Below are 16,707 nucleotides of genomic sequence, written 5' to 3' on the forward strand. Positions count from 1 at the left end.
CAATGTATTTTGATGATCACTTGAATGACGTTGGTGGTGTACTGAAAAGAGGTTACAAGGTGGTGGTGGTGGTGGTTAACTTACAGTGTCTAAAATAGAGACAGTGTCCAAATTAGAGAAGATATTATTGCTGGCTGGAAAATAAAGGGAACATTTTTCTGAAATGAGAGAAATTTTTTAACATCAAACAAAGTATTCAAAGGATCTTTTTCAGAAAGTGTTTGCACAGAAATGGAATGCAATTCACAAAGAGTTCAAACAAGAAGAGAAAAGAAACTTCTGAAATATATGCTAGAAGAATGCAGAAGATTAAAGAGAGAGATCAGCAAGGAGGCTGTGAGTCAAACTGGGAAGAAAAAAAAAATTGTGGCACAACTTGACTAAAAGAAAGGATTGGTTGACAGAACACATCCTGAGCCATGGAGGAATCATCAGAGACCAAGGCTTGACCACAGCAAGCAAGTTCTAATGGATTTAGAATGTAATAGTTATGCAGAGATGAAGAGGATAGAGAGCTGCATCAAACCAGTCTTCAGACTGAAGACAACAAAAAATAAAATACAGCAATAATATTTATCAGCTTGCCACTACCTAACCTAAATAGTGCCTTGTTCTACTGATACAAACCAAGCATGGTGGAGCACCATATTGTGGTTGCATTCATGAGAATAACTGTTCAAATCCCCATCTGATCATCCAGATTTCGGTTTTCCATTATTCCCTTAAATCACTCCAGGCAAATGAAAGGATGGTTCCTTTGAAAATGGCATGGCCAATTTCCTTCCCTGTCCTTCCACAATACAAGCTTTTGCTCTGTCTCTAATGGATGCACTGTCAACAGGACATTAAACTCTAATCTTCCTTCCTTCCTTCCTTCCTTCCTGCCTGCCTGCCTACCTACCTAGCTACCTTCCTTCCTTCCATTTACATGTATATTTCACTCTGTTGTTTAGTACATCACAGGTGGCAATTTCCACCACCATTATCTGTTCTACTGATGACTGGAGGCAAGTTGAAATGACTATACACCTTTTCTAGCAGTTTTTATTCTTTTTTGTAGTCGCTCCCACCTCCCTGTTGACAATGACAGTGACGAAAGTCATTAAAAGTTCAGAATGAATGACCAAACTGACATGGCTTGCCAAATGAGAAGTTTTAATGCTTAGTCTCTTCACTTCTGTCAGTCATGACAAACACATTCAATGACACGTCGGAGTACCGAATGTTAATAATGTGTTAATCACTACCCACACTTCACACATGGCTCATTTTCCTTTAGCACAAATTTCATTCACTCAGTTTTGCTTACCAGATGCCATTCCAATTTAAATCATTAATAACAGTTTCTATTATATCATTAGCTCTGATTAAGTTGTGAAATTTGATACAGGTAGAAAATTAAGGTGTTCTGTAGATGTTGATAGGAGACAATATACAGGGTTATTACAAATGATTGAAGCGATTTCACAGCTCTACAATAACTTTATTATTTGAGATATTTTCACAATGCTTTGCACACACATACAAAAACTCAAAAAGTTTTTTTAGGCATTCACAAATGTTCGATATGTGCCCCTTTAGTAATTCGGCAGACATCAAGCCGATAATCAAGTTCCTCCCACACTCGGCGCAGCATGTCCCCATCAATGAGTTCGAAAGCATCGTTGATGCGAGCTCGCAGTTCTGGCACGTTTCTTGGTAGAGGAGGTTTAAACACTGAATCTTTCACATAACCCCACAGAAAGAAATCGCATGGGGTTAAGTCGGGAGAGCGTGGAGGCCATGACATGAATTGTTGATCATGATCTCCACCACGACCGATCCATCGGTTTTCCAATCTCCTGTTTAAGAAATGCCGAACATCATGATGGAAGTGCAGTGGAGCACCATCCTATGGTACGTTTAGCTCCCTGCTTGCTTTATTCGTCGACTTCCGCGGGCTGCGCGTGAAACTTGCCCGCACGCGTTCAACTGTTTCTTCGCTCACTGCAGGCCGACCCGTTGATTTCCCCTTACAGAGGCATCCAGAAGCTTTAAACTGCGCATACCATCGCCAAATGGAGTTAGCAGTTGGTGGATCTTTGTTGAACTTCGTCCTGAAGTGTCGTTGCACTGTTATGACTGACTGATGTGAGTGCATTTCAAGCACGACATACGCTTTCTCGGCTCCTGTTGCCATTTTGTCTCACTGCGCTCTCGAGCGCTCTTGTGGCAGAAACCTGAAGTGTGGCTTCAGCCGAACAAAACTTTATGAGTTTTTCTACGCATCTGTAGTGTGTCGTGACCATATGGCAATGGAGCTACAGTGAATTTATGAAATCGCTTCAATCATTTGTAATAGCCCTGTATTCTGCAAGAATAAGTGCCACTGTCGATATAATAATTTAATAGTTCATAAGTCCATGCTCAGTACATTTCTCAACCAAGAAAACGAGTATCTCAAGCCAGGTTCTGAAATGAGATTCTCTGTCTCTAACACCCTCCCCACACCACACACTTGTCACCCTCCATCACCCTACTAACTTCCGTGGCATGCTGATCACACCCTATCATAATCACAAACCACTGGCCCTATCCGAAGGTTCCTTCCCACACAATCATGCTCCCTGTAAAATCTGCCCCATGCATCATCCTACCACCACATTTTCAAACCCTACCTCCAGTAAATACTACAATATTACTGGCAGAGCAACTTCCAAATTCAGGCACATTGTTTATCAATTAACTAATAGTGACTGCACAATATTTTGTATACGTATGATTACCACCAAACCAGGTGAACACAAAAGGCTTAGGGGAACCGTCGACCTTGGGGACACCAATTATCCAGTTGCTGAACATGCTCTACAACATGAATCAATGGACCCGAGTTTATTCCGCACCACACAGGCTGCCTGAATTATCCAGCCCAATACTAGTATCCCCTGAACTTCTGAAATGGGAACTTGACCTCTGATACATTTTTGCATCTTGACAGTGTCCTGGACTTAACTGCCATCTCTCTTCTTTCCTTATAGTCTTCTAAACTGGTGAACCAAAACATAATGACTCCTGCCAACCGTGTTGGGAGCTTGCAATGTGGATAAGAAAGTATACAAGGTCTGTTCAAAAAATTCCGGAATTCTGTCCACAAAATTTTCTATGCTTACCTTTTACTTATTGTGCATGGTCTCCGTTGAAATACTCTCCTTCACAATTGATACACTGCTACAAATGCCATTTACATTTCCAGGAGCAGTTTTGGTACGTATCTTGCTGGATTGCACAAAGTGCCATCTGTGAATTTTCTTTTATCTCGTCTATCGTTGCAAATATTCATCCTTTAATGGTGTTTTCAACTTTGGAAATAAAAAAGTCTGCAGGGGCTTGTTCTGGAGAGTACAGAGGGTGAGACAGCACAGTGGTATCATTTCTCGTGCAACAGTTACACGCCAAAAGGGATGAGTGTGCGGGTGCGTTATTGTGATGCAAGAGCTATGAATTGGCTTGCAACATTTCAGGCCATTCGCTTCTCACATTTTCTTGCAGACATCACAATACATCTCTATAGTACTATTGATCAAATGTTTGTCCCTTTGGCACAAGTTCATGATGAACTTATCCTTCAAAGTCAAAGAAAACTATCAGCATGGCTTTGACATTTGGCCTGACCTGATGAGCTTCTTTTGGTCTTGGAGAATCTTTCTCTATCCCATGCGAAGATCGAACTTTGGTCCCCAACATCATAACCGTACACCCTCGTCTCATTACCAGTTATTATTCTCTCAAGAAACATCTCGTTCTCATTTGTGCGATCCAAAACCTCTTCACAGATTGTGATGTGGTGTCACCGCCAGACACCACACTTGCTAGGTGGTAGCTTTAAATCGGCCGCGGTCCACTAGTACATGTCGGACCCGCATGTTGCCACTGTCAGGGATCGCAGACCGAGCGCCACCCCAAGGCAGGTCTCGAGATATGGACTAGCACTCGCCCCAGTTGTACGGACGACATTGCTAGCGACTACACTGATGAAGCATCGCTCGTTAGCCGAGCAGATAGTTAGAATAGCCTTCAGCTAAGTCCATGGCTACGACCTAGCAAGGCGCCATTAGCCTTACATAGCAATTGATAGTTTGATAGTTATCGTATGAAATGTCTCATCAAGAACGCTGTATACAAATGGTGGATTAAAGTTAAGTATTCCAGCAGCTACATACTTTTCTTTATAGCATTCATAAGTATCCTGTTTCAGACCATCAAGTCCGCCTGCTTGCTTAATGGCCGCCTCCCTTAAATAATGTGCGTAGTGTTGGCAATCTGTCAACACTACATGTGAGGTGAATGTCTTTCTGGTCTTGATTCATGAGCCGTGGAACAAACTTGGCTGCAACTAGATGCATTCCAAGATGCTGCATCAGGATTTCATGACATGATCCAACTTGTAATGAATCATCCTCTTCTAACATTACTTTTTCTTTATAGAGATAATCGATACCATGTATAACCTTGAATCTCGCATAGGTTAAAATTATCTCAAGTGTTTCATTAAAAGAATTCATATGATTTTGTATATGATGTATTATATTTCAGGTTAAAATGTATAAAAAAAGAAATTAATGTGTTTTGTTATTGAATGTTATGTTAGTGAAGGTGTACGCCAGCTGTCTGACACACCTACATATAGTATCTGCCACCAGGGTCAGACTGACCTGCAGTCCCCTCCTGAAAACCCTAGGTCCCTCACAAGGACTTACATCTCAATCTGTAGAACTTCTTACCCCACCCAAACTGTGCACCCTCACCTTTTACCCTCTTCCTGAGATCCAAAAACCCAATCATCCTGGTCATCCTATAGTAGTTGGCTTCAAAGCACGCACCGAACATATATCTGCCTTAGTTGATCAACACCTGCAACCCATAGTACAAAGACTTCCCTCCTACATTAAAGATACCAACCATTCCCTAAATTGTTTGAAATATGTGCCCATTCCACTCCCACCACACACCCTGCTTTTCACCATCAATGCCATCTCCCTCTATATCAACATCCCCCACGCACATGGTCTGTTACTGCTGAACATTTCCTCAGTTACCACCCAACTGAGTCCAAGCCTATGACAACCTTCTTGCTCACCTTAATTATCTTTATACTTACCAGCAATTACTTCACCTTTGAGGGGCAGACCTACAAACAGATCAGGGGTATGGCCATGGGAACCAGGATGGCTTCTTCCTATGCCAACTTTTTCATGAGTCACTTGGAGAGGGCTTTCCTGGTTTGGTTTACATACATTGATGACATCTTTGCCATATGGACTTAAGAGGATACTGACCTGTTAAAATTCCTGGAACCTCTAAATACCTTCTCCCAATTAAATTTCACATGGTCCTATTCTGAATCCCATACCACTTTCCTAGATGTTATCTCATCCTCACCGAAGGCCACCTACAAACTTCTGTCCAAATGAAACCCACAAACAAACAACAGTACTAATGTAACATTTTGACAGTTTCCATCCTTTCCATGTCAAACGTTCCCTCCCATACAGCCTCGGCGTTCGAGGCAAACACATTTGTTTGGGTGCAGACTCTTTACAGCAATACACCACCACTCCCACTTCAGCCTTCACTGGACATAATTATCCAAACAGCCTGGTTCAAAAGCAGATTTCCCGAGCCATCACATCCAATCCTAGTACTGCTGATTCCTCCAAAAAAACAAATTTGGAGCTCACTACTTGTCACCCAGTATTATCCTGGTCTTGAATGTATCAATCAGTTACTTCGACAAGGCCATAACTTCCTAAAATCATGCCCTGAAATGAGATCCATTCTGCCTGAGATTTTGCACAGCACATCTAGAGTAGCTTTTCGTTGCCCTCCCAATCTCCGCAATATCCTTGTCAGACCCTATGCTGCTTCTGTACCCACCTCCCTACCCTTATGTTCCTACCACAGTGGCCATCCCCTGTGCAAGACTTTCCATATGCACTCTCCTACCACCACCTATTCCAGCCCCATAACTGGCAAAACATATACTATCAAAGGGAGAGCCATCTGTGAATCAACACATTGTTTACCAGCTGTTATGTAAACAGTGTTCAGCCTTTTACTTCGGCATGACTATCACCTAGTAACCAGTCAGGATGAATTGGCATAGGCAGAGTGTGTGCACAGGCAACACACAATATCCTGTTGCAGAGCATGCAGTACAACATGACAGTCATGACCTCTGTGCCTGTTTTACCACACGCGCAATATGGATTCTTCTCCCAGACACCAGTTTCTCAAGACATCGTGGGTGGGTACTAGCACTACAACATGCCCTTGATTCTCACCATCCACCTGGCCTTAATTTGCATTTATTCCTTCCGTCTCAGCATTTATTCACAGTAACTACTTTTTTTCACCCCATTGTACTTTTCTACATCTTTCATTTTCTGCCTTGTTTATTTTTCGTCCTCCCCCCTCCCACCTCTGTTACATACTATGCATTTAGCTTCTCACTCTTATTAACTTGTGCACAATGTTTTAGCAGAAATCTCTGTCTTATATTATCCTGTCTTCCACCTTCAAGCTTTCAAATCTCGTCCGGTGCAGTCCCCAACATCAGTCTTTTCTCATTCCATCCAGAAAGTCTCCCCTGACATGGGGTTCTGGATTACTTTTCTACATTGTACCCCTTTCTCTAAACCTCTCCAGTACTTTTTCCTTCACCTTTCTTCCATCCCCTTCAACTCTTTCATCAGAAGAAGGAGACACTGGCTCTGAAAGCTTGAAAAAGTTAATCGTTTCGTGTATGTGTGTGTGTGTGTGTGTGTGTGTGTGTGTGTGTGTGTGTGTGTGTGTGTGTTCCCTTACCATCACTTGGTGAGTAGATTTTTTTATCTGTCCATGCACATTATATGATCATATGAAGTGATTTTTTGCATTTGTGTGCACTTTTAGGGTCTCCACATTGCCTTTATCACTACTCTGAGAATGATGTGGTCCGATCCACATTCAGCACGTCTTAGAATATTGATATTTTGCATCCACTTGTTTATTCTTGTCTGTACCAATACATGGCCAACATGGTCAATGTGGGTCACTGTTTTGCATCCAGAGATTCCTCAGTTCCTTTACGTAAGTCAGTACGATTTATGAATTTCACTTTTGAAGTGGCTAAATTAGTCCACATAATGCCATTTTTGTTGCTCACGTGAAGTTGCAGTGTTTTCCAATGGTTTCTTTGAAGGTTGCTTCTTTCCCAACTTTTGTATTAAGATCTCCCACAATGATTTTGTGTCTTCAAATGGTGTGTTCTACTGGTACACTGTCCAAGACTGTCCCTAGTTCCTCGCAAAATACATCTTTTTTTATCTCTCTTTTCATTGAGAACATGACAATTTATAAATACCAACATAAGGTCATTCACATATCTATAATATAAATATAGTAACAAAAGTTTTTGCACACAATATTAATGTTATAATAGATCCCTTTCGTGAGAAAGCAACTTAAGAGACTGTTAACAATGTTTTTCAAAGTATTGTTAAGTGGTTCTCTGAAAATACTTTCTCCCTAAGTTATGAGGAAACATATTGTATTCTATTCAGGGCATATTATATTCAGCTCTGTAGAAAAAAAAGCATCATACCAACAGTTGATGTAGCACATGAAGTGGAGCCAGTAAACAGAGTGGAATTCTCCAAAATTTTGGGTGTACATATTAATGAAAATATGAAATGGAACAAACATAATATTGAGCTCTTCAAACAATAAAGTTCCACTACTTCTGCTCTTTGTGTAAATGCTAGTCTTGGAAACAAACAGATAAGTATCATGAATGTTATGGAATAATTTTCTGGGGTAGTTTACCAAAGTATTAACTGTGCAAATGCAAGCAGTAAGAATAATACATGTAGGCAGCTCTTCAAGGTGTTAGGTATTCTAACTGCACCATCACAATATGTATATTACCAAATGGAGGGGGCAGTAGTATTACTCTGCAATCTGTTGCAAATGCCAGTTCCTTAAACTTCCCAATACTATTTCCCAATTTCCTGAAAAGAACATCTTCCCTCCAGAGATACCCATTTGAGTACTCGAAACTTAAATTGGTGGTGGCAAATAAGTGAATGTTGGTGTGAAATGTTACACTATTGCGTGACTTCTATCAAGCCTGTTGCTTCCAACCACCATCTTGTAGAGTATCTTGTAAGACTGCATGTCTTACGCATTTTTGGCAACATTACAGATGTTTAAGTAAAAATGTTCAGCCTGAACACAAAATAATAATTGTGCAATGAAAAGTCCATGTTGGAATATGAACAATTATGAAAAAAAAAAAAAAAAGTCCAGGGAGTCCAGCCAGAAGGCCGGAGATACCAAATGTGTGCATGAAGTGGACCTGCTTGTGTAAATGTGTGTGTGTTTTCAAATTTATTTATTTATTTATTTATTTTTTTTTTTATTTTTTTTTTAGGAAGGCTTTGGCCGAAGGCTAGTGTGTAACAGTCTTTACACTGTACCTGTCTGAAACTCAATGTCATCTTCATGCTGAGTAGCAATCTATTCCTTTCATAATTGTTGAAAATAATAATTGTGGCAGATGGAACAATGAACAGTGAATACATGAAGTATCCATGATCTCTACAATTGGCATAAAAGAATAAACTCAACAATATATTGCAAAATATATGAAGACATTCATGTAAAATAAGACTAGATTTTGGGAAAATAAAATTTATACCTTTGAACCACAGTGTCAGCACTGCTTATTTCTAAGAAGGAAATTACAAAAGAAGGGAAATACTTAGACATATGAGTTGTTAAATGTAGCAAATGTTTGCAATTTCTTCAAATTAAACCCGTAGAAGTTTTAATGATTCAATGAAGATTTCATGTAGACATTTCAGAAATTATCACATACATGGTGTTCAGCGAAGGAGTCCTTGATTTCAAAAGTAAATACATCAAAAAGTAAATAAATCAAAAAGTAAAACTTATAGACGAGTGCAACAAACGGTATGTTTATTGCGGAAACTATATGAATTTTATGCAGAAGTTAGATAGAAGTTTCATAATAGATCGAAAAGCTGCTAACAGATGGCCCTGTAACTGCAGTACATAGTACTTATAAATAGTGCATTGCAACTCAGAGGGATCAGTTCCACAACTGACATATGAAAGGAGGTGGCCGTATCAAAGGAAAAGACTGTCATGTATTCCACTGAATTTGTTTTTATGATGCTGGAATACCACAGATTACAACACATTCCTATGGCAACAAGGCACAGTTTTCAAACACAATTTTATATTTCAAAAGGACCCAATGTGAAAGCCATTGTGAAGCTCTTGCTAAATTCCAATGGACAGGCAGTGTGGCTGATTTGCAAGGGAATGTTGTTACCAGGTAAACTGTAGTTCCATTGCATTCTCCCAAAGTTACTGTTTATGCTGCATTATGCAGCAGACACATTATTGACTCTTTTTTAAGGCAAGATGCAATCACTAGTGAACATTACATTGCTTTTGGAGCAATTTGTTGCCACACAGCTAGCACTGGAGGAGAGACCAGGTGCCCAGTGGTTCATGCAAAATGGCACCAGATTAAACTGCATCAAACAGATGTTGCACTTTATTGATGAATATTTCAAGAACAGAGTCACTGTATTGGATTATAGCAAATTTACTGGTTCACGAATGGATTGGCCTCCATATTCGCCCAATCTGACACCATGGAGCTACTTGTTGTGGGGCACATTGAAAGACATTGTCTACCAAAACAACCCATTCAAGCTGGACAAACTTGAATTGGTGAGCTGTGTGGCACCTGAATCCATTTCCACTGAGACACAGCAGGATGCGATGGCAAATTTCATTGTTTATTTGTGCCACCTATGTACTGTGAGTGGTGGACATTTCTAAATAAATTGTGATGCAACTGCAAAAACTGCTTGTAGAGGGCAAGTTTAATTATGCACAGTAATGATGTACAGGCTGCACAGTGTATGGCACCATCTGTTAGCAGCTTTTCCAACTATTTCAAAACTTCTGTATAAAATTCATTGGCTTTCACAAAAAACATATCTTTTATTGCAATCATCTGTCAATGCTAGTTTTCAAGATATTTAATTCTGAAATAAGGCACTCGTTCGTTTGACACCCTATATGATAATTAAAATGCAAACCTTAAGCTCAGCACTGCACAAAAGAAAAATTTATAAACTCGTCAAAGCAATCTTGATGTCTACATGTTACAAATTTCAATAACCGTTACAATCTCAAGATATCTTGATTGTTACCTGCGAGCCCACTGTCCAGCTCTAACAACCCCACTGCCGTGTATTAGCAGAAGTAGTTTATCTGGATTCTGCAAGGCATCTTCTGTTGCAAATATGAAGGACTTTGGTCCACTGCCACTCTGTGGCACATTAAGTCTATGGAGATTTAAGTCATTTTCCAGCAGCCCATAAACATAATCTGTTATCACCTGTAAAACATAACTGATTACAATACATTTATTCTATCAGAAAATGAAATTTTTACTGTAGCTCTGCAAATAATAAATGTAAAATACCCCAAGTTTTCGGTTACTGTTATACAAAAATAGTTTGAACAATGTGAAAATGCATAACTAAAGAAATACTAAACTTTACTGTCAAGGTAGAGGTCATGAACAGCTCCCAAGAAATACAAAGTGTCATTTGTGAGGTTAATTACATCCATGGTGAACAATAATGGTACTATCAAAATTTTCTGAGGTACACATGATGATCTTTTCCTTTCTGATGATGGCTCCCCATAAGGAACAAATGCCTAAGTTACAGTTACTAGGAATCTTCAAAGCAACTACACTTATGTGCTGAAATTCTGTAAATGTGTGCTTTGTGTACTCATCAATGATATTATACAACATCAAAAGTCTGTGTATGCTCTAAACACATTATAAAGTTGGGCTCTGCCATCTGCAGCGTCCTGTATCTTGTGCAACAAAAATTGCAATTTGGTTTTCACCCAATCCTTGCTGACAAATATGTGATAAATTGCAAAACAGTTGTATGACCTATGAGAGGGTGGAGCGGGGGGAAGAGGAGAGGCATACTCACAAAAACGAATATAAAATATATTTCATAGTTCCCCAAGCAACTGGCATTGTACCTCAAGATTTCTTAAAACCCCCCCCCCCACACACACACACACACAGATAGTTACGATAACATGCTACACACATTGTTTTGGTGACCAGTTTAAAATTGCTAGAAGAGGGGCCAGTTGTTTTATGAGTTGCACCATACAGTTAAACTTAGCCAACATGACAACAATAAGTCAAAGAGGGGAAGAAATATATAATCTTCAAAGAAAAACTAGCCAAAAAAAAAAAAAAAAAAAAAAAAAAAAAAAAAAAAAAAAAAAAAAAAAATTTGTAATTTAAAAATCTGAAAAATAAACATTCATTCATACAAATTAAAAGAAATGGTTCAAATGGCTATAAGCACTATGCGACTTAACATCTGAGGTCATCAATCCCCTAGACTTAGAACTACTTAAACCTAACTAACCTAAGGACATCACACACATCCATGCCCGAGGCAGAATTCGAACCTGCGACCGTAGCAGCTGTGTGGCTCCGGACTGAAGCGCCTAGAACCGCTTGACCACCGTGACCGAGGTGCTGCACACAAGGAAACTTTGCATTCTGTGCACCAGTATGAAGTCTCTTTGCGAAGGCCTTTTCTCGCACACACCACACATCTCCTTGTTGGTCTTTTCTTCATTGTGCGTGGCAGAGGGTCTGGAAAATGCCTGGCTGTAAGGCGTGTTGCTTTTGGTGTTCGAGGTGGGCGTCCTACTGATGTCCCTTGATGTGGTGAAGATATGGTCAACTGTTCACCAAGACTAATCAGGAAGCTCATTCTACTTTGTTCGCCACCATGCTTCTTGTACAGAATGTATGCATTGTAGCATGCAATGTCCAACAAGTGGTGGAAAAGCTTCTGATAGTATTTTTTCAGCCTGCTTCTGGCCATCTGGTAACTTTGTAACTGAGAATCGCACCTGTCCACGCCCTCCATATTCTTGTTGTAGTCAACGACAACTTGTGGCTTTTGAACGATTCCCTTCTTCGAGTTTACATTTACAAATGTATTGTCATGGAAGGCGCTAGCCATAACAACGTCTCTTTTGTCTTTCCATTTCATTACCATCTGCTTGCCTTTGTACCTTGTTATGTACTCCCCTTTCTTCAGTTTTTTCTGTTTTACAAAGTCAGGAAACCCCTTCCTGTCTTGCTGCATTGTGCCGACAACATCGGTGTTATTGCTGGTTAGTTTGTCCACCAAATTTGTACTGGTGTACCAGTTCTCAAGATAAATACAGTGGCCTTTCCTGAGTAGATCGTGTGCAAGCTCCAAAACAATTCGAGAGGTTATTTTATCGTCTGGATTGTGGCTAGCATAATTAGTGTCCTTTCCAGTGTAAACAATAAAGCCCCATACATACCCAAAACTGCTTTCACAGAGTTCGTACAATTTGATGCCAAATCTGTTACACTTTGATGGAATATATTGCTTCCATCCAAGCCGTCCTTCCCAGAGCAACAACGATTCGTAAACGGTGATGTTCCTTTCTGGCATGTACACTGATCTGAATTTACACCGCAGATGCTCCATAATGGGGTGAATTTTGAATAGTTTTCTGCTGATAGTGCCTAGTGGATCATATGAGGTATTGCCAGCAAGGCCTTCAGCGCCCGTTCAGTATCATAGTGAGACGGGTGTCAAGAAAAAAACCTCAGAACATTGACATAAAACGGAACATAAAACACGGGGAACAATCATTGAAAAAATGTGCTCACCCACACCGAAGCGTGGGATGAAGCAGGGTGTCAGCAGTAAAACATGGACAACACAGGAAGAAAATGGTAGAGGGAGCTAAAACAATGTAGCAGATGGAAGTGGCTGGCTGACTGCAAGGAAAAAAGGGAGAAGTCAGCCACTCTGCAACACACTAAAACCTCCAGCCTAAATGTTTAGGCCAGAGTCCAGACACATCACAAAACTTAAAAACCCTAGACACACACGCCTCATCGTTAGCTAAAACACAAGGCAGATCCCCATCAACTTGTGCTTCTGCCCGTGCATCACGGTATAAAATGCAGTCTGTTAAAATGTGCCGGACAGAGATGTGCACACCACAAGCATCAAAAAACGGAGGATCCTTCCGCCGTAATAAAAAGCTATGTGTGAGAGGACAGTGCCCGATCCGAAGACGTGTGAGGGCCACCTCTTCCCGCCTGAGCAACCGGCAGGAGGAACGCCATGGCCGAGTGGTTGACTTTACCGACCGCAGTTTATTGGCCGTCACCGCCAGCCATTCGTCCTCCCACAACTCCATGCACTTCCTGTGGAGTGCAGTGATGACTGACTGCAAGGGGATAGGACACTGGACCACATCCTGCTCTCTGCAGGCCTCCTTGGCAGCCCGATCAGCCTGTTCATTGCCCCATATGCCGACATGACCAGGCACCCAGCAGAAGGATACCTCTTTACCCCGCTGTTGGAGCAAGTACAGTTGGTCATGTATCAGCTGGACCATCTCCTCAGTCGGGTATAGGTTCTGCAGTGCTTGTAAGGCACTAAGAGAATCGGAGCAGAGAAGAAATCGATTGCCCCGAACACGATGCATCTGCTCCAGTGCCTTCAGGATCGCGTGGAGCTCTGCTGCGAAAACGGTATATTCAGCAGGGACGCGAATCCGGGTAACATGATCAGGGAACACCACAGAACAGCCAAGGAAATTCTCCTGTTTGGAGCCATCAGTGTAAATGACAGTGAAACCGTGATGCACATCTAAAATGTTAAAAACAGTGACTGGAATGTAAAATCTGGTGTGCCATCCTTCTTAAAACGAGACAAATCTAAAATAAGTTTGGGACGCCGGAGGAGCCAAGGTGGAGATCTGCTCCAACCGCAACGTAAAACACGAAGACCAGCCACAGACATCGCAGCGAGGCAATCCTGTGCGCGAATCCCATAGGGCTGCGTCGCACGTTGCCGGTTATAAAATAACCGTGCCAGAGGAGGCTGAGCAACGGTATGGTATGCAGGTGTGTAGGGTGTGGACAAAGTTTTATACGCCTGGCGGACCGTAAGTAGCCATCGCCGCATATGAAGTGGCGGTTCACCTGCCTCTGCACAGAGGCTTGGTATGGGGCTAGTTCGGAATGCCCCAGTGGCCAACCGAAGCCCTTCATGGTGGACAACGTCCAAAATCTTTAAGTACGAAGGCCTCGCAGACCCATACACCGTGCACCCATAATCGAGCCGAGATCGCACAAACGCCCTGTAAAACTGGAGCAGACAAGTCCTGTCAGCTCCCCATGCACTGAGGCTAAGACATTTTAAAATACTTAAAGCCTGAAGCGACCGCTGTTTCAGGTCTTTAAGATGAGGTAACCACGTGAGCCTCGAGTCAAAAATGAGCCCCAGAAATCTCACCGTGTCTTTAAAAGTAAGAATAGTGTCCCTCAAGCGCAACTCAGGAAAGGTTAAAATCGAACAAGAACGGTTAAAAAGAACACATACAGACTTCTCGGTGGAAAACTTAAAACCACTCTTCTGCGCCCAGTCATCCAAATGCCTAATCGTAAGTTGCAACTGACGAGTTGTTGTTGCAAGGCTTGAAGAAGAGCAGAACAAAGAGAAATCATCCACAAACAAAGAACACTGGACAGGACTTTTCACTATGGACGTAATGCTATTAATAGCGATGGCAAACAGAGTCACACTTAAAACGCTACCCTGAGGGACACCATTCTCCTGCTCAAAGTGATCAGACAGGACGTCACCAATTCGGTATCTAAAATATCGTGGCGAGAGGAAAGACTGAATAAAAAGAGGAAGACAACCAAGAAAACCCCATTCGTGAAGCTGCGCCAGGATGAGACGCCTCCATGTGGTATCGTAGGCCTTCTCGATGTCGAAAAATACACCTAGAAGGTGATGACGGTGGAGGAAAGCTTGTTGTATAGCCGCCTCCAAGAGGGCAAGGTTATCGAAGATGGAACGAAACCTCCTGAACCCACACTGTAGGCGACTAAGGAGTTGCCGGGATTCTAACATCCAGACAAGGCGGCGGTTGACCATCCGCTCCAAGGTCTTCCCTATGCAACTAGTGAGGGCAATACTACAGTAGCTACTGGGGCTCGTGCGGTCTTTCCCAGGTTTTAAAAAAGGGATTAAAACTGCCTCACGCCACGCGTCAGTAAAGTTATCCGACGCCGAAATGTCATTAAAAAGTGCGAGGAGGAGTTCTCTGTTGCGCATTGTGAGGTGCCATAGCATACTGTAATGACCAGGGAATGTGTCATGAGCTCCAGACAATGCAGAATCCAGCTCCCACATAGAAAATGTGCAGTTGTAAGCTTCATGAGAGGTGGACTGGAAGTTCAGACTACATCTCTCAGCAACCGCTCTATGGCGCTGGAAACCTGGATTCTGACTGGTTGTTGCAGTAACGGTGGCAAAATACGCTGCCATAGTCTGGGCAATGTCTCGCGGCTCCGTGTGGAGAGTGCCGTTAGTCATTACAGCAGCTATGGGGCACCTCCTTCCTCTGCCAGAAATTCTCCGGATGGTCTCCCACACAATGGAACTTTTGGTGGAACGATTAATGGTGTTCAGGAACATTTGCCACGACCTCTTCTTGCTCTCACGAATAATGCGGCGACATCTTGCCCTCGCCACCCAAAAGGCTGCAAGATTCTCAGCAGTCAGCCGACACTTGAACCGACGCAGAGCCGCACGCCTGGTCCTGAGTGCAGAGCGGCAGTCGGCACTCCACCAAGGCACAGGTGGCATTTTCCGGTGGCCTGTGGACTGTGGAATGGATGCTGCAACGGTTTGGTGGACTGTGTTGGTAATATGATCTCAACATTCGCACAGTGTTCGAATTGGGCCAACTGGCTATAAACCGTCCAGTCAGCTCCACTGAGCACCCATCGTGGTGGTCTCCTTTTGGGGCCCACGCCATCTGGCAGGTGAATCCAGATTGGGAAATGATCACTGCCGTGCAAGTCAGCGACCACTTCCCAGTGAGCACTGGCGGCAAGAGCTGGAGAGCAAAGCGAGAGATCAATGGCTGAGAACGACCCAGTCGCCGTGCAGAAATGAGTACTCTGTCCTCCATTGAGCAAGTAGGCACAGGATGACAGGAGAAGCCTCTCAATTGCTCTACCCCTGGGGCAGGTAATTGCAGAGCCCCAAAGCACATTGTGGGCATTAAAATCACCACAAATAATGAATGGCTGGGGGAGCTGTGTAAGAAGGTCGGTGAGGGCCGCTTCATCAAGAGCATCATGTGGGGGCAAGTAAAGTGAACATACAGTCAATGGATGACGCACGTGCACGGACACAGCGACGGCCTGTAGAGTCGTCATAAGTGAGAGAGGCGAGGAGAGGTAGTCCGTCCTGACGAAAATACCTACGCCTCCTCTAGCTCTCTCTCCACGCAGGTCGTCCTTTTTGTGGAGTGTATAGCCTCGTATCTCAGGGGAGTAGGATGGATGGAAATACGTCTCCTGGAGACAGAGACACAGTGGTCTACCCTGAGAAAGTAGACGAAGTTCCTCCACATGCGTCCTGAACCCTTGCAAGTTCCACTGGAGTATGGGAGCCATCTATGTTGGGGGTAGCACCTTCATCCTGTCTCTCCAACGGGGCGGGGAGACCGCAGCAGGTG

General features: G+C 42.6%; 1 protein-coding gene across 1 annotated transcript in view; it reads right to left on the bottom strand.

The window, feature by feature from the left end:
* The window catches only part of LOC124622212 (FAM172 family protein homolog CG10038), a 268,879-nt gene that overhangs the window by 201,089 nt on the left and 51,083 nt on the right, over positions 1–16,707 (bottom strand). The window contains exon 3 of the mRNA XM_047147859.1: positions 10,272–10,459. Within this exon, the coding sequence (XP_047003815.1) occupies positions 10,272–10,459 (188 nt within the window). The remainder of the gene's footprint in view (positions 1–10,271; positions 10,460–16,707) is intronic.

Source organism: Schistocerca americana, chromosome 7, assembly GCF_021461395.2.
Source record: "Schistocerca americana isolate TAMUIC-IGC-003095 chromosome 7, iqSchAmer2.1, whole genome shotgun sequence".
Classification (NCBI taxonomy): domain Eukaryota; kingdom Metazoa; phylum Arthropoda; class Insecta; order Orthoptera; family Acrididae; genus Schistocerca; species Schistocerca americana.